Source organism: Typopeltis vanoorti, chromosome 26 (genome assembly GCF_054136105.1).
Source record: "Typopeltis vanoorti isolate ZY-2024b chromosome 26, IOZ_Tvanoo_1.0, whole genome shotgun sequence".
Taxonomy (NCBI): Eukaryota; Metazoa; Arthropoda; class Arachnida; order Uropygi; family Thelyphonidae; genus Typopeltis; species Typopeltis vanoorti.
In genome coordinates, this window is record NC_143574.1 from 6,182,650 (window position 1) to 6,208,151 (window position 25,502).

Sequence of the window (25,502 nt, forward strand, 5' to 3'; positions counted from 1 at the left end):
GATGGGAAAGTAAAATTAATGCAATCCGCCCTCTACGATATCAGTTAGGAGAAATTTACGATGCACTTTTTGAAATTTTAAATACTAAAAATTTTAATAAAGAAACTCAGCATGAAGCACAAACATTATGTGCTAAAATAAAGGACTACAAATTTATTTGCTCTCTTATAACTGGGCAATTTACTTAACAGAATAAACCTGTGAGTAAAATGCTTCAAGACAAAAATATGAACATTACACTTGCTTTAGAATCTATCGAAAACTTAAAAATATTCTTACAAGAGTATCGATCAGATACAAATTTTAAAGAAGTTCTAAAACGGCAAAAGAACTGAGTGAAGAAGTGGACGGAGAACAAGAACAAGAACAAGTTTCTAAAACTGTACCAGTTTTAAAAACTGGTACGGAAGTCCGACGACGAAAGAATACACGACAATTTGACTACGTGCATCACGACGAAACGCCACAATCGCCAGAAGATAAATTTAGAACGAAAGTGTTTTATACACTTCTAGAAATTGCAATGTGTTCGTTAATAGAACGTTTTGAACAGCCAAAAACATATTATGATAATTTCAATTTCTTGTATAGATTACTACAAATTAATAACGAAGATTTACGAAAAAATTGTGACGATTTAGAGATTCTCTTGATGGACGGCGACAATAAAGACGTAAATGCAATAGAACTATATGACGAGTTATGTGCTTTCCGGGATATTTTTCGGAAGGATAATTTAAATATTCAAAACCCTTTCGACATTCTTAATTTTATTCTTAATATTCTTAAAATAATTGAGATGGTCCAATGAATTATTATAAGCAGGCCATATAACGGATTTTAATAAAATTATCTATCCTGTTCGGATCAAGTTATCCGGGAATAATTGAATTTAATTTATTTTTATCCCGAATGTTAGAATCGCATCTAAAAGCACATTCTTTCTCTCTTAGATATCAATAGTTCGATGTAGAAACGATCAACCAGGAGTTCAATATTTACACAGAGATACAGGTTGATATTATTAGGAAACTTCGTAAAGAGCTCCACAGTGACGTTTTCTATGTAAGACAGTTGCGAATAAGCCAAACATCCATCATGGCAATCAACAGCTTGCGACTGCATTGGTACAAAAAAAAAAAAAAAAAAAAAAAGGGTTGCATTTCAATTTTAATATACTCCAATTTAAAGTTTCATAAAGTAAATATCCTTTTGGTACCCATAAAGTAACTATCACTTCAAAAAGACTAAGTAATGCTCTATTACGAGATGTACTGACAGGGTAGTACCGGTGGTTTATGGTTTATTGGCGCAAAGAAGAATACATAAATAGTCAAAAATAAATGAGCAAATAATCGTGTGTACAAAAGTTAAGTTAAGCAATGCAGTATCTGCATATATATAAAATTACAGCAAAGTTGATGTGAACTGACCTTACATTAATGTTCCAGTGCGATATGCGCAGCATACAGCAAACAGCTATCGTATGTTCGTGGATTAGTGTGATCAAGGAGAGATGAAAAGATGGGTTGTGTATTGTGAATTGCAATTTTGGAATAATAATGCAGAGCAGCAGTAACCACAATATCCCTAGTTTATTTACGCAGGAAATACGAAATGGTTAGTAATCGATCATAGTATCCAATGAACTGCCACACTTTTGGAATAAAAATAGAAGATCTAAGAAGTAATTTATTGTGTTGTCATCGTATGGGAAGTAAACACATACACCAAACTAAAAACCTGATACTTGGAAGAAGTAATTTATTGTGTTGTCGTTGTATGGGAAGTGAGCACACACACACACACACACCAAGTTAAAAACGTCATGCCCGAGTCCCAGATGACAACAGAATATAAATGACAAGAATTTGTTACTTCAGAGTTACGTAATGAGAAAGATAATTGCTGTACTATCGATTTTTAGCAAATGTTTACATCTGTCGCTTACCAGCATAAGAATGTCTTAATTATCTTTGAAGCGTTCTTCATTTTCTTATTTCTTATTTTTTTCTCATTTTTATTACATCAAAAGTTATATTGAGAGCAATTATAGCAAATTTTTCTGCAATACGTGTTAATAATTCGATGCTTTTTTTATGAAAGTTGTTTTTGATAAATTTTATGGACATCTAAATGGGACTCTCCCTGTCAACAGGCTCTCCGCTAACATTTGCGGAGCTCGAGGCAAGAGTACAAATGGTGGTCCGCTACTAAATATTTAAACTATAAATAAAGCTAACAAACTGTTAAATAAAACAAGTTTTTTCTTCTACTACCTTGACAAATATACTCTACCTTCATAACCAGACAAATCGAAAACGTGTCAAAGTCAGGAGAATATCGAAGACGGACTGAATTTAATTATGATTCAAGCAGGGCTTTCTGTTGATTGGCTGATGTTTGGATGAAAACGATAAAGTAAAGACATGCATAATTCATAAATTATATATTCATTCCATAGAATTTATTTGCTCATAAGATTGATTTCGGATATCTCAAAAAAATCTACTTAGTCTTAAAACATTTTAAATCTGTTTTCATTTTTTGGATGTGTTTGTGATATCCGGTGTCCTCTAAAGCAGCGCTTCACAAACTGTGGGCCGCGGCCCCCTTGGGGGCCGTAGGTTTTGTAGAGGGTGCCGTGAAATAATGAAAACAAATTTAAAATGTTTTAAGACTAAGTAGATTTTTTTATTTTAAAAGAAACGTATTTAACTTTTATTATTATTTATTTTTTGTTATTTTTTATATTTTAATGGAAAAATTCATACATTGGTGTTGGTTCACAAACTTTGCTTCCTGCGTATTTCGGCGCTTAATGAATATTAGTAAATATTGCTTATTCATATGTTTCATTTCAAAGCAGTGGTTAATTGTATTTACTTCGAATGCTCTCCAGGGAAGCTCCAAATCTTCCTGTCCCTTTCATCACGCGTTCATAATCAGGGACTGTTGATATTGACTTTATATACATATCAAAACTCGTTTTATATTATCACTGTCATCCGAGCTAGTTTTCTGTTACCAATAAAAGTTTCGCATATACTTCACACAATAAAAAAAGGCTTAAACAAGTTCATGTGGGGAGATAGTAACTCCTTGCAGTGGTAAACAACAGCCCTCCCTAACAGCCACTATACTGCAGAGGCAATAAAAACAAGTACTTTTATTATGCCAGTGAATAAGGTATGAGGAGTCTGTGTAATATATTGCTCAACAAATAGTGCAATTAGAGACAACTGGGATAAAATCACACTAATTAATGAATCACATGTCCCCTCATACAGAAACTATGCTGTATAGACTGAAACAAAACCATATGTTGCATGGGCAAACACAGTATCTAACTAAAAACTATTGTTATTAATTAAATGTGTGTGAGTTCGATTTCCCAAGGCAGCAATAAAATTCAACCGAACGTGTTAAAATTCGTAAAAGTGTTAAAACCAAATAATATATATATATATATATATATATATATATATATATATATATATATATATATATATATATATATATATATATATATATATATATATATATATATATATATATACATATACATACATATATATATATGTTTCGCGTTAGGCTTAATTACCTTAAAGGGACAAAAGTCACAAAAGAGAAAAATTTCCTGGTCCGGGGATTCCCTTATTCAGGTAATATTCACTAATTTCATGTTATCAGTCTGTGGTGTGCCAGTATCGGTAAGTGGTGATATTATTTGATCTATTCTACGTTAAACAATTTAACCCTGAGATGGATAATTGGCAGATAAAAAATAAAAACAAATTCCCGCGAACAATCAGAAGAAGCAGAAACAGACTCAAAAAAAAAAAAAAAAAAAAAGGACAGTATTTCATATTTTTTTACCAGAACAGCCTGCATCGTCTTCAGAACCAAACGGTAAAAGGCAAAAAATGTAATATATGCATTTGATTTTTGCAATATTCGCTGTGTATGTTTTGTATTGAATATAAATACAATAAATATTATAATAATATATCTCTCTATTACGATTTTTTTCGAGGGGGGGCGCGTGAAATATTTTAATTTTGCAAAGGGGGCCCTGACATCCAGAAGTTTGGATGTCAGGGCCCCCCTTTATATATCAGGCTAATACTAATACTAATATATCATACTAATACTAATATATCAGGCTAATATTGACAGGCAGTGCCGCCCTAACAATATTAGCCTGATATATTAGTATAACGTTAATGTTTTACCAGTAGTTCGATCCTTTGCTGCTGCGTTAGGAACAAGATTCGAAATTAAAGTATATATTATTAATCTAATAGAAGCACTTTGAACAAGTAGAAAAAAAAAAGAATTTTCTTGCCTTCAGTTATACAGATTATTTTTATTTTGTAGGCAATTATTTTTATATTAATAGGTTTCTGAAAATAAAAATGAAGGGTCAAAGTATAGGAATAAACAAGTGCTTATGGAGTACACTAAAGTTTCTGTGTGTGTGTGTGTGTGTGTGTGTGTGTGTGTGTGTGTGTGTGTGTGTGTGTGTGTGTGTGTGTGTGTGTGTGTGTGTGTGTGTATGTGTGTGTGTGTGAAACTTACAAATATTTTTCGGTGCTTAGTGGCAATATAAGTGACGAAAGGATTAGGGGATAGTAATTTGAAAAAAAAAAAAAACAACTTTATAGAGGAAATAACTCAAATAGTAAACATGAACTTAAAACAGGTTTCATTATCGGGAAAAATTATTTTAATCAGTGATTGAACTTGAAGTCATTAATGAAAGAATAAGTAAGCTGTTTACGAGCGAAATGGTTCGGGATAATTTTTATTAATGTACGTGTACCCTTAGAAGTTGTAGAAGAGAAAATTTTCGAAAATAGAAGAAACTAGTGGCACAACACTAATGAAGGTTGCCGCTTTCAACAACAAAAAGACACAACAGGTGGCGCCACTAGTTTCTTCTATTTTCGAAAAGTTCGGTTTCTTTATGGACAGAGTGTGTACAAGCAGCAGCACTAACAAACGCAAATGACATCAATGAGAATGACTTGGATGGCTCGGATATGTTAGAGAAAATAACAGCACTGTCTCCTTTAATAAAATTAGATTGGACACCATTAGATGCGTTGCAATTCATATTAACTCTCCCAATAACTGTAGCATCGTGTAAAAGAAGTTACTCTAAATTAAAACTTATTAAAAATTATTTCAGATCAACTATGTCTGAAGAGCGACTGACAAGACTGCCAACTATCTCTATACAGCACGATGTTCTTAAAAAAAAAAAAAAAAAAAAAAAAATATTGAAGATCTATTTCACGACTTTGAATTCTGCAAAAGCCCGAAACAGAAATTGTTATATATATATACAAACCCTTAGATTAATATAAAGGTTTTACATAATTTCAAAACTTAATATTACGAATTTTTATATTAATTTATATTAATCAAATGAGATGATAATAGGGCAATACAGAAAGAAATATAAAAAACAGTATGTTTTTATTCGAATAAAACTATTCAAACATAAATGAACATCATTTTCCAAATTATTATTTAAGAATATGCAAATAATGTCATATAATGCAAATATGCAAATAACTAACCAAGAATTTGACAGTAATTTCTAAATTGAAAACGAATACATAAATAAATGTACAGATATATGGCTTTTATCAAATTCTAATATCTGCACCTAATTTTATATTTCATTTAAACAATTTGGTACATACATTTGTTTTCAATAAAGAAGTAACCATAATAAACTGATAAATGGTTAAATATACTTACTAAACGAAAGAGTAGATTTATATATCAATAATAAAAATGACAACACCAAATAAAATAATAAAATGCAAACTATAAAAAATCGAGTTAAACAAACCTGCCAATGTCGTCTAAAACAGGCAGACGATTATTATTTTGATGAAAAACAAAATAAACAATTGCTACAGGAAAATTAGCACAAAAGATTTACATAAGTTAATTTAAATATAATTTTGGTTTTATCTCACTCAGATAAAACAATTACAAGTTGAATTTAGAAATCTATTTTTAGCAATGCATTACAATTAATTCAAAAATAATGATTACGTCATTCCTTGAAATTAAAATAGTGAGTAAAGATTTAAGAAAGGCAGTTGATATTACGTTGGGAAATTTTCTAGGTAAATATGTTTATAGGATATAACTGAAACAAAATCATTTCTGCATTTAATTAAATATGGCAGAAAAATATCATTTAATGATTCATGTTAAATTTGAAAATAAAACATGAAATCAAATTTTAAGTTCTAAAATTTAATTTTTGAACTTAAAATAAAATTTTCTTAAATTCGGTATATTTTATATTGTTTTAAACTGATACAAATTTCAAAATTTAATGTATTTAGCAAATTTAATGAATGAACTTTAATATGCAAATCAGGAGCTTTCTTCACAAACGGATTTCTCATCTGGTATTGAGTCTCTTCCCTCTCTATAGTTCATATCAGTTCTCCATGGGTGGTACCGAATTGCAGCAGCAAAACATGCACGTTGGCTGATAATCGAAGTGAACATCAGTAGGAAAAGAATAGAAATTGTCCCTTTCAAAGGCGATATGTGTTTGGCAATATTTCAAGGCAAGGGAGTTGACATCTGATTTTTCACTGAAGTCATAGTTTTGGAAGGGAGTTTCTAAGGCACGTGTAAAACCGTTATCCGCATATTCAACAGGAAGATAAGGTCCCATGTTATTTTCCACGAGATGAAGTACAGCTGAGTGTTTAGAATGGTTGGACAGGGCACTGTGAATGTTACTTCTGTTGATTGAATCCGGACTATATCTTGCAAGCTGATTAACTCGTGCAAAAGGCGAACCCATAGAAGAAGACGATGATGAAGAAGGTTGAGAGTCAGAAGCAGAAGGAGCTTTTGCAATTATGGTTGGGAAGGACGTAAATTTTTGGAATGGATTTGCTGGAAAGCAAGGCATCCTTAAATGTCCTGGTGTACAAGCGAAATATCCGTTGCAATTGGAAAACTGATCGCTTCCTTCCTGCAGAAGCAAGGAGGAACTGATCAGCTGTGAAAATGACATCCCGCAATCTTCGGCTTTCTGATTATGTTCATAGGTGAAAGAAACAGGAGGATACGATGCACACTGAGAACATGGAGGAGTACTGAGTGAGGAATCTTCCATTTGAAACTCGCTCAACTGTAATAAACTTTCGGCGGCAATCATGTCGCTGTTGTTAATATCCTCCGATGTGTCTGACGCAGACACCTGAATCCAAGGAGAGGTTCCAAGAACAGTTTGTGCGTCATTATTTAACAAAGATATTCGAGTTGGTTTGTTTTCTTCTTCCTTTCTAAGTTCTATAATAAAAGAAAAGATTACAGTTAAAATTATTATTCGACTCTAAGTGCAATGGACTACGAAGTATCGCTCACATTTAAAGCTGAATAAATACGAAGGCCTACCATCAAAAAAATAAATAAACGGAATGAGACCAAATTTTATATTGACACTTTTGAAGGCATGGGGAGATGATTTCCGCGAAAAAAAAAAAAAAAGTACAAAAAGTCGCCGACAGGGGAAATTTTGGCGCTGGTGGAGCTGAAAACAAGCTGATAATTACATTAAAGGCAGATAAAATGGAATAATAACATTTCGACAGTGTAAGCGACAGCCGCATCAATCATTCCAGCTGGATATGTGGCACGTTCCAGTTTTTTCAAACTTCTTAATCATAGCTCTCATTGCTACAGCTGACATAGGACATGTACGCAGGTTATGAAGCCTTCTAAATTTCCGAAGGGCCGCTACGGCATTGCACTGTTTAAGGTAAAACAACTTAACAAGTAAAGCACGCTGAGGCTAGGCAGGACGCATATTGAGCACAATTCATCAGTCATTCGAATAACTGCCTGAACGTTCCCCAATCCCTTTTTAAGTGGAATTGGTGGCGCTGCTGTCACATACACACGGTAAAATTTGCATAATCCTTTTTACCTGCATTTACTGCAAATATTTGACAGCTTTCTCCTCTTCCAGCGTCAAAAAATTAAGAAGTTTGAAGAAACTGGAACGTGCCACATATTTACCTGGAATGAGTGATGCGGCTGTTGCTTACACTGTCGAAATGTTATTATTCCATTTTATCTGCCTTTAATGTAATTATCAGCTTGTTTTTGGCTCCACCAGCGCCAAAATTTCCCCTGTCGGCGACTTTTGGTATTAATTCTTTTTTTCGCGGAATTCATCTCCCCATGCCTTCGGAAGTTTCAATATTAAACGTGGTCTCATTCCGTGTATTCGTTTTAGCTACAGATACCCCCAAAGAGAGAAAGTTAATTTATGGCCACCCTGTATATTAAAATTATGCAACAATTATTTTTTAAAAGAATTAGATAAAAATTAATGCAAAAAAAAAAAAACTGAAAAAAAAAGTTTGTGGTTTGTTTATAACGGTGTAGCTACAATCGGAAAGGTAAAAGAAAAAAAAAACTCATTTATGAAGTAAACATTAACTACGTTAAACGAACTTAACAACTACTTTAAGCCTGATATTGCATTACTAAACTATTTGTGTACGGCTCAATATTAGTTAAAAATGAAGGCTTAACTTTATCCTTACTACTAAGCCTACTCAGGTTTTTGCCGATCTGTGTGCCACGTGTGTGTACAATTTAAATCAGTCAAAATTTTAATATCGATATTTTTTTTTTCTCTCTTTAGAGGTATCTGTAGCTACCTCCAAAGTCACGCATGAACAACACCGTTTGGTGATCCAGATCTGGACGCTCCCGTATGCAACATTCGACAACGTTTCTTATTTAGCAATTTTTGCAAGCACTCACCAATTCTCAATTTGGTTTCGAAAGTAAAATCATTTCCAAAGCTTTCGTAGCTTGTTTTAAAAACGCCTAAACAACCACAGGAAGCAATTGAACAGAGTGGAGTTATATCTCCGTGTATTTTCATCATTAATATTTCTGGGTGATTTACAAAGTTGAGCTGACCTTCAAGGGAAGCGACACGAAAACGATTTTGACTGTAATGCTTCTTTTCTTAAATATTTCGTATTAACATGCGATTTCGTGGAAAGTATGACGTCATCTGAATTTGACCAAAATGATGTCATGCGGGGAAAACAAAAAAAGAAATGCTTATTAGCCATTTATTTAATGGCCATAAGAATGATTAAAGTTTTCATCGCAATAAAGAAAGAGTTGTTTATACAAAAGCATGTACACCATCTGTCCAAAAAGAAACCGAACTTTTCGAAAATAGAAGAACCTAGTGGCGCCACCTGTTGTATCTTTTTGTTGTCGAAAGCGGCAACCTTCATTAATGTTGTGTCAACTGTTTAGACAGTTGTTTCATTAGAAGCCGAGTTATAGTGCCAAGAGTGACAGCGTGTTTTGACGAATGGTCGTTCGTCACGATATTCATGCCGTACGCGACGAATTCTCGCTATCAATCGCTTCAAATCTTCGAGATAAAATTCACCATTGACCGTTTGGCCAGGCGGAACGAATTCTTTGTGGATAATGCCCTTGGAATCGTAGAAACAAATCAGCATTGTCTTTACCTTTGACTTCTCCAAGCAACTTTTTTTCGGATGCCCCTCTTCTGGTGGTCTCCACTCAGCACTCTGGCGCTTTGTTTCGGGCTCATACTCAAAACACCACGTTTCGTCATCAATAATGATCGTTTCAAGGAAGTTTGAGTCCTTACGAGCGGTTTTAATGAGGTCCTTGCAGTGTTCAATTCGATACATTTTTTGGTCGTCGGTCAACTTGTAGGGAACAAATAGCGAATTCAATTTACGAAGGCCCAAACTCTCGGTCAAAATGTTGTGCACAGTTGATTTTGGAATCCCCAATTCATCTTCAATCAATCTCACGGACGATTTCGGGTTTTCTTTGATGAAATCACGCACTTGTTGGATGTTAACTTCGCTCAGTCCAGTTTTTGGACGGCTCGGCTTTTCGTCGTCCTCAAGCGTCTCACGACCACTTTGAAATCGCTTAAACCACTCGTAAACTTGAGTACGGGATAAGCATTCATCACTGTATGGTTTTGAAGCCTTTGATGCGTTTTGGTAAAACTTTTATCAAGTTTAACACAAAAGTCAATCGCAGCTCTCTGTTTGAAACTCATTTTCCGACCGTTCGTCAAAACACAGTGTCACTCTTGGCACTAAAACTCGGCTTCTAATGAAACAAATGTCATACAGTTGACACAACACTAATGAAGATTGCCGCTTTCCACAAAAAAAAAAAAAAAAAAAAAAAAACAGGTGGAGGCACCAATAGTTTTTTCGAAAATAGAAGAAAAAATATATCCGTGTATACTTAATGAAATACTTGTAATATCTTTATCCATTTGTGACTTAATTGCAGTTTTTTTCCCCATATAATTACGTTTTGACGAGTTTACATTTAAGACGGGTTTAATTTTCTGTACTTTGTATGACTTCTTCAAATTTAAATAAATTATTTTTAAATTAGTTATGGTTTTTTTTTAATGCCTATTCTTCTATAAAAATAATTAGTTCGCAAATAAATTCAATTTCAGAGATGATCTCGATCGAAAAAAGTCTGTGCATTCATGGACGTAAGAGCACAAAAAATTTAGGCGCCACCTAGAGGAATTAGAGGGAAGCTCGTTCACTTTATTATTTAAGCAAAAATCGCAGAAACATCATACTGTCATAACGTACCACAACAATGGAATACTATAGTATGTCTAAAATGGCATACTGAATTGTCTGATATGTGTTAAAAACGATTGATCTATCATTATTACAAAGCAAACAGACATCATTATAACAACAGTAATCTAGTGAAATAATACATACACAATATTACTTTTTATGAATGTTTTTATAATAAATGATGAGGACATGAAATTAAGAAAAGATACCACACAATGAGCACTAACCCTTTTTCTTAGCTGCTTTCCGGATATGCTCCTTCCTACGACGGCGCACATTAGCGAACCAGTTATTCACCTGCATTATCGTGAGTCTGGATTCCTTTGACAGAACTTCTTTCTCTCTATTAGTCGGGTAAGGGTAATAGTAATGATCTGTAACCCACCTCTTTAGCACTGCTTTTGCACTGAACGGTAATACAATGCTTGGCCTCTGTCCATTCTTGCTGATGTTTGCAGGAGGAGGGTTCCTGAAAGTATCATGTTCCACTGTGAATTGCCCTATTCTTTCAATCATTTTGATTCGTTTGTAGCAGATAAAATTAACATTTTAATACTAATATCTGTCTTCTAATAACGTCTATATTAAAGGTAATGAGTGATATAGTTTAATAAAACACCACAAACATAGTTTTTATTATTATTATCTAGTTTTAGCAAAAATTAAAATTGTGTCAACAATTTTTCATCAACAACAATACACATCGGTTCTCGAGTTGTTTTATGTGAACAAAGGTGGTAAGCACATGCCTTGATGGGGAAGAAAAATAAATAAATAAAATAAAAAACTTACCCTGAATACTAGTGTGTATGGCAGATTGAGATGTCTTGTTTGAGAACAAACAAACCAAATAACGCTTTCCAGAGCGTACATGCAATTTTTCATCTGTGAATCTCATCAACAGGTGGTTGTAAATAACCCTATAGCAACATGGGTGCGCTAAGAGTCATAATCCGCAAATTCTTCATCCAAAGACTGAATATGGAACTCTTTCAGGTCACTTTAGGCCACCGATAAGTAGGGTGTAGGTCAGGGGTGAAATCTCAAACCCATATCCTATTGACTTCGGTTTGGAACTAGTGATTCTATCTACTTCGACAACCAGGCTGGCAAAATGGTTTCCGTATATCTTACTGTTGTTATGATGTATTTCGTAGCAAGATAAAAGCCATTGCACACATTTAAAAAATCCATTCTTACTGGAAAGATTTTGATGAAATTTAGCATTTAGAATCTAGCTAATATATGTTGAACCATGGAAATTTTGTTGTTGAAAATTCTGGATATATTAAGCGGGAATCAAGATAACCATAGATGTGAGACACAGTGGCTACAATTATAGTCCTTAAAAGGAGTGGGTAGATGGCCGAAGCAAGAATGCTTTTCATATTCCCCATTATCTGAAGAGGACAGTGTAAGATAGGGTGTTACTGAGCTATATAAAGCTCTGATCATGGCAGGAGAGCAACAGCAATAACTGAGCCTCAGTTAGAACTTCACTGGCTACAGCATTGCCATCCATTACCCTCCCTGGATACCCATTTTAGTCGCCTCGTACGATATGCATGAGCTACATTGGTGCTATTCTTATCCCAGCAACCACACGGGGAAGCTACAATTATCATAGAACTTATTTCAGTTTATTAGTAAATTATGTACGTAGGCTGTTCAATAAGTAATAAGACTATATTTATACAGAAAACAGATTACCTTTAATCTTCATCATTTACATGGTCTTTTTCGAAGTAACTACTGTGAAACGTGATGCATTTGTCCCAACGTTGCGTCCACTTCTTAAACACATGTGAGGATCCGTTTTTTGAGAGTTCTTTCAAAACTGCCTCCACAGCTTTTACACATGCTTTGTTGCTTTCGAAATGGCGGCCTCTTAGTGGTTTCTTGAGCTGAGGAAACAGCCAGAAATCGCACGGTGCGAGATCAGGACTGTATGGAGGATGTGGTAGGATATCTGTGTTGTTCCTCTGCAAAACGTCCACTACACCAGTGCTTCCCAAACTTCTGGATGTCAGGGCCCCCTTTGCAAAAATTAAAATATTTCATGGCCCCCCTCGAAAAAAAATCGTAATAGAGAGATATATTATTATAATATTTATTGTATTTATATTCAATACAAAACATACACAGCGAATATTGCAAAAATCAAATGCATGTATTACATTTTTTGCCTCTTACCGTTTGGTTCTGAAGACGATGCGGGCTGTTCTGGTAAAATATGAAATACTGTCCTTTTTTTTTCGTGTTTCTGATTGTTCGCGGGAATTTTTTTTATTTTTTATCTGCCAATTATCCATCTCAGGGTTAAATTGTTTAACATAGAATAGATCAAATAATATCACCACTTACCGATACTGGCACACCACAGACTGATAACATGAAATTAGTGAATATTACCTGAATAAGGGAATCACCGGACCAGAAAATTTTTCTCCTTTGTGACTTTTCTCCCTTTAAGGTAATTAAGCCTAACGCGAAACAGACAGCCAAGGCAGGTTATTAAAACGTGCATATGATTGCATTATGCGGTATTAACAAAAGATCGCGCAACCGAAAGATAAAAGCATAGCTGACAATTGAGTTGAAATGCTAACTCTCTTCAACCGAATTCCAGATGTGAAACTGCCATAAAATTCATTATATATATATATATATATTATTTAGTTTTAACACTTTTACGAATTTTAACACGTTCGGTTGAATTTTATTGCTGCCTTGGGAAATCGAACTCACACACATCTAATTAATAACAATCGTTTTTAGTTAGATACTGTGTTTGCCCATACAACATATGGTTTGGTTTGTCTATACAGCATAGTTTCTGTATGAGGGGACATGTGATTCATTAATTAGTGTGTTTTTATCGCAGTTGTCTCTAATTGCACTATTTGTTGAGAAATATATTACACAGACTCCTCATACCTTATTCACTGGCATAATAAAAGTACTTGTTTTTATTGCCTCTGCAGTATAGTGGCTGTTAGGGAGGGCTGTTGTTTACCACTGCAAGGAGTTACTATCTCCCCACATGAACTTGTTTAAGCTTTTTTTCATGTGTGAAGTATATGCGAAACTTTTATTGGTGGCAGAAAACTAGCTCGGATGACAGTGATAATATAAAACGAGTTTTGATATGTATATATAGTCAATATCAGCAGTCCCTGATTACGAACGTGTGATGAAAGGGACAGGAAGATTTGGAGCTTCCCTGGAGAGCATTCGAAGTAAACACAATTAACCACTGCTTTGAAATGAAACATATGAATAAGCAATATTTACTAATATTCATTAAGAGCCGAAATACGCAGGAAGCAAAGTTTGTGAACCAACACACCAATGTGTGAATATTTCCATTAAAATATAAAAAATAACAAAAAAGAAATAATAAATAATAAAAGTTAAATACGTTTCTTTTAAAAGAAAAAAATCTACTTAGTCTTAAAACATTTTAAATTTGTTTTCATTATTTCACGGCCCCCTCAATAAAACCTACGTCCCCCAAGGGGGCCGCGGCCCACAGTTTGGGAAGTGCTGCACTACACAACCAGCAATATGTGGCCTTGCATTATCGTGGTGCAATAAGAAGCCGTTCTTCAGCAATGGACGCTTCCTTTTGACGTGCTTGATGTTAATCGCTGCTGTGTGTTGATCATTGTCTCTGTGATGGACGTTGAAGGTCTTCCCTCACGTTTAAGATCTCCACATTTTGCCTTTCTTCTTTAAACGTTTTATGCCAGCGAAAAACACTTGCCCTCGACATCGCTTCATCGTGGAAAGCTTCGCGAATCATGTTAAAAGTGTCCAATGCCGATTTTTGCAAACGCACACAAAATTGAATCGCATAACGCTATTCCAAGGACGCTTCCATTTCGAAGACTGGTCACGTGACACTGGCACATCAGCCTGTATATGCCATCCATCAACCTCTTTTGTTAATACATACAGCAACGTTTCTTTATTCCAGAGAAATTAATATTCTGATGAGTGGTTTCGCCACAGCAAAATTAGTCTTATTACTTATTGAACAGTCCACGTATTATAAGTTGGTTTATATTCAGGGGCTCGTGCATAGGCACTGCGGAACTGCAGCACTCCCAATTTTTCTTGATATATAAAAAAAAATCAGCTAACACCTTTTTATTCCCGTATACGGGGAGTAGGCGAGGCCATTTAGCCCTATCTAACTTTTGGAGACTGAGTGGGCAGTTCAATCCCCACTGGTACCAATCAGAGATAGATGGCCCAAGGCTATCACTAATTAAGCGGTACTCAGTGAAGAGAGAGGGCTTGAATGTGCCGCCATCTCGTGGTCCCTAACCCTAACACAATATATTTAATGTCTGAAATAATGTGGGTTCTACGGTCGATTTTCTTGAGTTTACAGGACGAAAAACCCGACTTTCCGGGAGGAAAAACCTGCTTGCCTGTGCCAGAGATCGACTAACTCGGGAACCGGTCGAAAAAAGGCTTAGAAAAATTTCCTCTAGTCGCCGACTAGACTCGAAACCAAGTCTTCCTTCGTGCGGCCAAGCGCCGTGGTTGGCAAACGCCACATCCACTGAGCTACACAGGCTCTTTCTTGATATATAAATATATTTATTGATTTATTTATATTTGCTTGTAATATTTAATTTTATCATCAACATTCCTATACAATTCTCTTATTTTGTATAAAAACTAATAAAAATCCATCTTGTAGCACTTAGGAGGGCGCTAGCAGCACTGTGTTTACCACAGTGTCATAGCTACGCGCGCAAGCATATGCACGTCATAGTGAGATACGAGCTATTAGCGTAATGCGGCACTGTTGTTTATATGTAATTTGCGCCAGTAGTAGAGTGTTCGTGGTGCTTATCGTGTTTACTCTGTCTCTTTAAATATTTGGACATTACAATTAAAGAGGTAACATTTGTTATAGTTTTTATTTTATAACATTATTGGGGTTATGATAATGGATGTATGTTATGATAATTTTTAAGTAATTTTGAATTATACTAAACTGTATAATTTTATCGATAATAAACAATATTTTTTCATGTTTATTTTTATTTTTTAATTTTTACCATAATTTTGATATTTTATCCAAACACGTATACACTGTACTTACAGTTTGTATGTATATTTCGAAAGTTGCAGTACCCCCACGATTTCAAGCCACGAGCCGCCACTGTTTATATTATAACTAAAATGTTTTTATTGATATTTAACTGATCATTTGCACTTGCTTAAATATCATGAATTGGCAATTTCCCCATCCCGTTTTGTTAGCTGGCGTATATACATACAGAACATTATGTGAATTCCATCATGAAAGACCCACTGTACTATAGGCTAATATTATTATTATGGCTAATATTATTATTGGCTATGGCTGAGGAAGATCCTTAAACTCCTCACGTCGGCAACGGGAATCGAACCCAGGACACTCCTTCCCCAGGTATATGGTTGCAAAGCGCAAAGCCACTAGGCTAACCGATGTACAGCGATCCTTCTTATGGCGTTTAGCTTTGAACAAACAGTTTGGAAAGATTCCTATAAATCTACTCTATGCGATTTACATTGCAAACGGATCAAGTTACCACTTTGTGGAATTCTGCTCTTTATTTGAGAATACTATATATTTGGAGATCGTCTGACAACTAATGCAACACTAGCTAATTGAGCTTTGTACCAACATTGATAGAAGAGATTCATGCTCGAAGTTTTCTATCATGCTAGTACAAAGCCCTGTTCTTTTTACTTCCTTCCTGTTTTATATCAATGCCCTTCATTCACACTAAATGTTAATTTAGTGTTCATTGTCTTCAGAGCATTTATACAATATAAATGCAATGAAGACTAGCGGATGCTGCAGATACATTTAAAAATTTATTTAAGTTCTGTATGTGTATACAGCACTTGAATAAAATGACAGTGAACCATTTTTCTGTTTTTATTTCACTGCAGAATTTCAATAGATTAATTTAAGTACAAAATAAAGGCATTTAAATTATTAGAAGATTCTATAACTTACCTTTGACGAATACGAAATTTAATAAGTGGAGTTAATGGTTTCCCATAGATGTCGCTCTTTTCAGCATAATGGGCTTCGTCCCAAAGACGTAATGCTGAGGCCTTGTTAGTAAAGTTGGTATTCTGAAAGCACAGATAAATTAATTTATTTCAGAAGTTTAGCCGAATTTCAAATGATTAGATACTGCAAAAATTCACAGCATACAAAATTACAATAGAAGCAAGCAGTGGCAGCTCGTGCTTGAAATCGTGGGGTGCTGCAACTTTCGAAATATACATACACACTGTAAGTACAGTGTATACGTGTTCGGATAAAATATCAAAATTATGGTAAAAATTAAATATGAAAAAATATTGTTTATTATCGATAAAATTATACAGTTTGGTATAATTCAAAATTACTATAACAAATGTTATGTCTTTAATTGTAATGTTCCGATATTTAAAGAGACGGAGTAAACACTCTACTACTGTGCGCAAACTGCATATAAACAACAGCGGAACTACGCGACGAACATTGCCACATTACGCTAATAGCTCGCATCTCGCTATGCTTGCGCGCGTACCAATATGGCACTGTCGAAAACACGGGAAAAAGCATTTTTGTAAAACAAACGTGATTCAAAAAGTATGTTGTGATTTATGAAATATCGACCTGTTAATCATAAACTCAGACGCATAATAATGTTTTGCGTATTCATCTCTTATTTTACAATGTATTACAACACCACAACAATAAACAATAAAAAAAAATATTTATTCCTTGGTTTATATTGTAGTAGTGGTGGAGGTGGGCGGTAGATGGCGTTGATGGAGATGATTCGTAGTAGAGGTTCTGTGTAGTAGTTGAGATAATAAATAATAATAAATTATTAATAATAATAATAATAATTGTCAATGGGGCCAAATGGCAAAACATCATGTACAGAGCGTCACCAGACTCAAGGTTTGAGAGTAGTTTAAGTCATTTGTTCTGTATATGATTCATGTAAAAATTATCCAGGGCAGAATGAGGCAGTACCATTAATACAATAAAGTCGAAATTTTTCCTTAGTGCTACACGTTTTAATTAATACATTTTATTATGATTTTGTTTTCAGTAAGACCATTTAAAGAATGTGATATGTATGATTCTGAAGTAAAATTATACTAACGAAATAGACAACTACTGTTTTTCAATACACTTGTTAAACACAGAACACTGGATCGATTAAAAGTCAGATCAATTTATTTCATATCGTTTTTGGCATTAATGCAGCGAAATTTGAATTTACACCTGATCAAATCTAAAGTATTCAGGATGGCCTTAAGATGGTTGGCAGATGGAAGAAACAGGAAGTTCAGAGCAGTTTTAAGTAGCTAAAACGTATTTAAATGAAATTGAAAAAATTGAAAAAAGATATCTTTGGAAGAGAACAAAATACTGGTATGCATTAGAACATTATAGTTGTGGTTGAAAGTACATTTAAATAACAGAACTATAAATTAGATTACTATGTTTCTGGAGAAGAGTAATTTGTAAAATGATTGAGTGACTGGCCAATTTTTGTTATAGTGTGGTGAGTGACACCTCGCCAGTTTGATTCTGTATGCGAAATACTTGTAAAAGGTAAAAGCAGGTTTAACGTGAAAATAAATTCATTCGAAGTTCATAACCGTTTATGGGCACTCTTCTCCTTCGTTTTTGACAATTAAGAGATGGGCTGTCTAGTTTAAACGTGGCCGTACCAGCCTTGAAGATGACAAACGTGAAGGACGTCCTAAAAGTGTAAAAACACCAGATATCATTGATCAAGTGCACGATATGGTATTGGATGACCAGCGAGTCAAAGTGCGTTAAATTGCTGAGACTATAAGCATTTCAAAAGAACGTGTAGGATATATTTTGCATGAAGAATTGCATATGAAAAAACTTTGCGCAAGATAGGTGCCGTGCTTGCTCACAGCAAATCAAAAACGCACTCGCATGAGAATCTCTGAACGGTGTTGATGCGTTTTTAACAAGAATAAAACTGATTTTGTGCGTCGATTTATTACTATGGATGAGACTTGGATTCACCATTACACACCAGAATGCAAACAGCAGTCAAAACAGTGGACAGAAGCCGGTTGTTCAGCGCCAAAGAAGACAAAGTCGGTTCCATCAGCAAGAAAGGTCATGGCATCGGTGTTTTGGGATGCTAAAGATAATTAATGTTTATCAATTACCTTGAAAAGGGTAAAACAATAACCGGGGAATATTATTCCGATCTTTTAACCAGACTAGACGAATATATTTGTGAGAAAAGAAACCCGGTTTGCAGAAGAAACAAATCATCTTTCATCAGGAAAATGCACCCGCCCACAAAGGTGTTTTAGCAATAGGAAAATTAAGGGATCTGCACTACGAATTGTTGGAACATCCACCCTATTCCCCAGATTTGGCTCCCTCTGACTTTCATCTCTTTCCAAAACTAAACCTTTTCCTCGCTGGTCAGCGTTTTTCTTCGAATCAAGAGGTGATTGCAGCTGTAGAGGGATATTTTGCAGATCTTACTGAGAATCACTACAGGGACGGGATAATGGTGATGGAGCATCGCTGGAATAAATGTATTAGTCTTAAGGGAGATAATGTTGAAAAATAAAAAATAGTTTTGAACGCCTCGCAGAATGGTCCCAAACTTCTAATAACCATGTGTGTTATGATGAACTCGAAAAAAAGATTATCGAATCTAGAGAAATATCCCTCGATTCATCCCATATTAACAACGGCCTTAGCTACAATCTTTCTGACGCACACATTGCCACTGTCCAGTATTGGCGCACTCGTGACAGCTCACGCACGTAGTCAACTTCAATTTGGAACTCCAGCACGCATTCCTGTTTTTAAATGTACTATTGTCTTTTATATAGATCTGTTGATGTAATATTATCATGTCTCTGTTATTTTGTATAATTCTTTGTCTGTGATACCTGAAGAAGTTGATTTATTCAACGAAACTGGCAGTATCTTAACATTAAACCATATTCTTTTTTTCTCGGTATATAGTCATTCAAACAAATTTTTTATAACATTATCTACCGAGTAAATATGAACGCTAATATATATATATTCGACACTCAGGGTATTCCCTGAGTGTCGAGTCTTCGAAATTCGAGTCATCAGAATTCAAGGAGAACCGGCCTACCAGTCCCGAACACGGGGGAGTTGGGCGCCGTAGGCGCCAGGGGGGGGACCCCTAGTATATATATATATATATATATATATATATATATATGCCACTGAAAGCATGCCACTGTTCGAAAGAGTTCTTGAGTGATATAAAAACTATTACGAGTTTTTAAAATCATTATGAGGTATAAAAAACTGTGAAAAAACCTAAAGAGTGGAAAGATAGAGTAAATGATATTTGACCTGAAATGCATAGTCCAATCAAAATGTTGTGACCACCATCATAGTCCGTGGTGCTAAACTTCTTGCTGCTAAACTGTCTGAACATGGACTTTATGAAAACTTTGAACTTTCCAGGAGATATACTGTCCCATGTCGTCAAATTGGCTTCCCTCAGCTTTGCGAGTGTTCAAGCCTGATGGATTCAAATGCCTGATCTCTTGACATTCATAATCAAAGAGATGTTGCACTCAAACGGTACCAGCAAACTAGCACGGAGTATTATGATTATTTTTTGTAATTTTCTGGAATACACCTGCGTCCTCTGAGACGACAGTCACCGCATATGGTGTGTAGCTGATCAGCCACGATGGAATAGGTACTTTTTGTAGCTTTCGTAGGCCTACGGGTACCAAAGCTCCAAGAGATTCCCAGAGATCATTCCTTATACGATAGCTCTACTGCCTGGTTCTGCTGGACCATGATATCAACTGATTCCTGTCCTTAGTTTTTGTTTATTACACAACTATCGTCCACATGGCATAGCTAGAAGTGAAATTCATCCGAAAAGCCTAGTAAAGCTTTGGTTACATTCCTTTCTTCTCATCTTCAATGATCCAGCGGCGTTTCTCAGATGCAATCATCGGTGTGAAGAGTTAGTATGGCTACTTTGACGACGCCTACTCTGAAGGCCCATACGTAGGAAGTGTTGGAAAATGTGGTCTGAGAAACACTACTATTTTCCTCTGAAGAAATTCAATGGTCAATCGCTCCACGGTTTTTCCTCAATAGGTTTGCAAAAACTTAACAACCGCCATTCACCACGAGAAACTATGAGGGTTCGTGCTCATCATTGGCATTGAGACTGCTGTACTGCCAAGCACCCTTCTCTTCTTTAACTGCAGCATATTGTCAACAGCCTGCAACAATGAATAATGCCATCCTTCAACCAGTATCCTATAATCATTCCTTTTTTTTTTGAAGTTCATCACATCATGTTCCTTTTCTATGTCGATCAGCAACTTTGAATGAATAGTCCAACCACAAAAGCGAGAGCTCTCGTTGGCAGACTGCCAAGAAGAGTCAATTCATGTTGAAGGGGAGAAATAACGCGATGTACGAATTGGTCACCAACACGCGAAATCACGTGCTTTATACGTGATTTCGTATAAAATTTCCCAACTGTTATACAAACAAAATAGTTACCACTTTAAAAATTACAACGATCATAAAAGAGAAGTTAATTTTCCGACGTGTAATAATAAACAACTCATCCCAGAAGAAGGATTGACTACCCTATTATCGGAATGGAGTATAAAAAAAAAATTCCCATTTGCTATATTACATTATCCAGAAGGCTTAGTCACAAAGTAGAATTTTGAATAATTGGAGAGTTAGAACTCTTATCGTGCAATTTTTTTTATAAAAAGACAAATAAATCTCGTTGTGAGGATCACAGAGGAACTAGATTACTCAAATTATCCAGGGGAAAAAAAATTTGAGAAAAAGCTCAGAAAAACAACTGAAGGGAAAACTGGAGAGACGAGGGAGAACTAAATACAGGAAAATCTTTTTAGTTATAAAATTGTGGAATTATATATTGCATCTCTATTTAAATTTTAATAATTCCAAGAGAGTGCGTGATAAGTGCCGAAATATGCTGTTCGAAACACTAAAACGGAAAGAAATTTTAGGCAGCGATACATAGCTTACCAATTAAGTTGCAAATTAGCAATTAGAAATGAAAGATAGACATGAAGATGGTGTTTTATTAAAATCAGATGTCAAGCCAAATACCAAATAATAATTACAAATTCTGAAGATAACTCACAGAAAGCTATTTTAGATCTAAATGAGATAGCCAAAGTTTACGGTATGATAATATCAAAAGAAAAAATCAAAAACTATGGCCTTTAATGGACAAGATCCAGCAAGAACTAAGATAGTAATAGATAACAAGATCTTAGAACGGGTGAATTCATTTAACTACCTAGGATGTACGATCACATATGAAAATGAAAAAGATATAAACGTAAAAATTGCAAAATATTTAAAAATAACAGGTGTGATTAACTCTATATTTAAACCAAACCTAGTTCAAAAACAAACCAGGCTAAAAGTATACAATTCATTAGCCCTACCAGTCTTAATGTATGGAAGCGAAATCTGGGCAATAAAACAAAAAGACAAACAAAGATTAACAACAGCAGAAATGAAGTTTATGAGAAAAACTGCAAAGTATACCCTATTTGATCACAAAAGAAACGAAGAAATTATGAAAGAATTAAACCAAGAACCAGTAATAGAAAAAAATTAAAAAATATAAACATAAATGGATGGAACACGTTCAAAGAATGAAAACAGAAATATTACCAAAACAAGCCTTAAAGTACAAGCCATTAGGAAAAAGAAAACCAGGACGTCCTCTAAAACGATTCAACGATGACTTCTAAGGCCGGAACAGGCCACGCTAGGCCTAAATCCTTGATATGCATGATGATGGTGATGAGATGTCAAGCAGAGTGTTAGATTATCTTAACTGTTATTTATAATCTATATGCAGGGTAATTCCACACTCCTATGATCAGTGGCGGCTCTTGGCTTGAAATCGTGGGGGGGGGGGGGGGGGGTGCTGCAATACACACTGTAAGTACAGTGTATACGTATTTGGATAAAATATCAAAATTATGGGAAAAATTAAACATGAAAAAATATTGTTTATTATCGATAAAATTATACAGTTTGGTATAATTCAAAATTACTTAAAAATAAAATCCATTCTTCTTGTTTTGTTTCGAAAAGGTCAATAACTTTTTCCTTGATGTTTGTATGACTGTTGAAGAATTTTTTCTCCGTTGAAATCATCGCAAATGCATTTAACCTATCCTGATTCATAGTGCTCTTCAGAAATGTTTTTATTCTCTTTAATGTTGAAAAACAGCGTTCAGGCTCAGATGTAGTCATAGGAATTGTCAAGAGAATTTTTATCAAACACAATAAGCACTACGAACACTCTATTACTGGCACAAACTGCATATAAACAACAGTGGAACTAAGCGACGGACAGTGCCACATCACGCTAATAGCTCGCATCTCACTATGACCTGCATATGCTTGCGCGCGTAGCAATATGACACTGTGGTAAACACAGAGCTGCTAGCGCCCTCTTAAGTGCTACAAGATGGATTTTTATTATTTTTTATACAAAATAAGAGAATGGTATAGGATTGTTGATGATAAAATTAAATATTATAAGCAAGTATAAATATATTAATAAATATATTAATATGTTAGTAAAAATTAGTAAAAGGAAAGACGCATAGGCTGCAGAAGAACTGCATTTAAACTCAGAACTATAGAACTGTATTTAAAATATCAGAAAAGAGCTTTCCTCTGGTAATATTCAAGAACGAGAAAAGCAATACTTATCTAAGATGGTGTGATCATTAAAACAGAATTTGAAATAGAAGATTAGCAAAATAGATTACTGATACCAACATCGTAGGTAAATTACCCAGAGGAAGACCAAGCAATGGATGACTCAATGCAGTTAGAAGTGCTCAAGAAAATCAAAATATATGAACTGATAAATTCAGACAGCTGATAAACAGCAGACCAATTCGGAAGACAGTTGCTGATAGCAAACTAGGCAGGAAATCCTAATAGATATTATGGCAGTTTGTTGTAATTTGTAATTTTTGTAATTTTCGAGAAATTTAAATAATGGGGAAAATATGTCATTCTGTTTTTTTTTTTTTTTTTTTTTTTTTTTTTAAGAATTACAGAATATTTTATGAGAATACACGCATAAAAGCTGTCTGTTGATTCCTCATTCCTTTTATTAAAAAGTAAGAATACAAATCAATTACATAGGCAAGCCTATTGAGAAATTTCAGTTTAAAATCAAAAATCCACTTAGGTTTCTGTCCTGCTTAGTTCCTTCGGCCATAATTCAAAACAAATTAATTCAGCGTCTTCATTACACTGAAGTGTTTAATTCAGTTTTATTTTAGGCCGAAAATAAACACGACGTGAGTTGTGACTGTTTAATGTAGTTAATTTAATTTGACCATGCTGTACTTATTTGAATAGCAGAAATGTTTGTTTGTTGAAAATGAAATAAGTAAATACGTAGTGCTTCAGCGGGAACTATTCATAACATGTATGATTACAGAATCAATCAGGTAAGACAATACAGTAATCCCGATTAGCGAGTCATTTTTTTTTTCGATAACCAAATTCGATTAGTGCGCCGATATCCATCTCAAAAATAAATGTTACAGATTTAAAAAAAAAAATTCTATCTATACATTTTTTTTATGGCTAACTATTTAAAAAAATCACTCACCAAAATGAAATAATTTAGTTACCTATTTAAAACATTTTACAAAGTTATTTTTAATGGCATACTACACAATTTCCATGTACACCATGTATACAGTATTCTAAATTTTTACCGCCAAAACTTATGTCGTCTGCTATAGTACGCCACAGATTCGAGACATTTCTGCGCATGTCACAAAAAGGAGAATCCATTCCGATAATAGGGTAATCAATCCGTCTTCTGGGATGAGTTGTTTATTATTACACGTCGGAAAATTAACTTCTCTTTTATGATCGTAGTTTTTAAAGTGGTAACTATTTTGCTTGTATAACAGTTGGGAAATTTTATCTATAAAGCAGGTGATTTCGCGTGTTGATGACCAATTCGTACGTCCTTCATTTCTTTCTCCCCTTCAATGATAACGTCCAAGAGTTAATTAAATCTCATTATATATATATATATATATATATATATATATATATATATATATATATATATATATATATATATATATATATATATATATATATATATATATATATATATTTATATATATATTATATATATATATATATATATATACTCCGTGACTAAGTATTTATTTATTTCATAAAATTCATGAATAAAAACACACGCACACGAAAAAATAAAAATAAAGTTTCATTTGCTTTGATTTAGGAAAAGTGCGTAAATTTAACTTGAATGAAATCTGCGGAGCATTTGTTTGCTCCTCCAGTATGCTACCAAGTTATAAATCTTATTATATTTTATTATTTTTTATAATATGGAAGACCTTCGGCTTTAAAATATAGAGCCAAAGGTCTTCGATTTGACACGAATAAAATCCTACTTTCTTATATTTTATTTGCCAGTAAGAATTCTGAGTACTATCTGTTGTTACCATTAATCAATGCAATAAACAACTGCAAAGAGAAAGATTTAGGTTGGCGTATTTGGCTCTTCTTTGCTCGTACAAACAGCATATATTATGCTGTTTGCTGTTTCCACACGAATCAAGTGTGGAAAGTAGGCACAGTTTAAATTGATCGGTGCTATAATTGTACTTAATATTTTTTTCGCTTTATATAAAATC

General features: G+C 34.3%; 1 protein-coding gene across 1 annotated transcript; it reads right to left on the reverse strand.

Annotated features, from left to right (window-relative positions):
* Positions 1–6,343: 6,343 nt before the first annotated feature.
* LOC150092287 (uncharacterized) lies at positions 6,344–24,514 on the reverse strand. Its single transcript, XM_090415137.1, has 4 exons — positions 24,434–24,514; positions 16,717–16,838; positions 10,916–11,157; positions 6,344–7,341 (listed from the first exon to the last, which is right to left on the reverse strand). The coding sequence occupies exons 3-4, from the start codon at positions 10,989–10,991 to the stop codon at positions 6,473–6,475; spliced, it is 945 nt and encodes a 314-aa protein (XP_090271263.1). The 5' UTR covers positions 10,992–11,157; positions 16,717–16,838; positions 24,434–24,514; the 3' UTR covers positions 6,344–6,472.
* Positions 24,515–25,502: the final 988 nt, after the last annotated feature.

What these genes read in the sequence shown, in the direction of transcription:
- LOC150092287 (XM_090415137.1), bottom strand. Translation starts at nt 10,991, where the DNA reads ATGCAGGTGAATAACTGGTTCGCTAATGTGCGCCGTCGTAGGAAGGAG. An exon ending in GAAAGCAGCTAAGAAAAAGG is followed by an intron (nt 7,342 to 10,915) that starts GTTAGTGCTCAT and finishes CTTTTATTATAG; the next exon opens with AACTTAGAAAGGAAGAAGAA.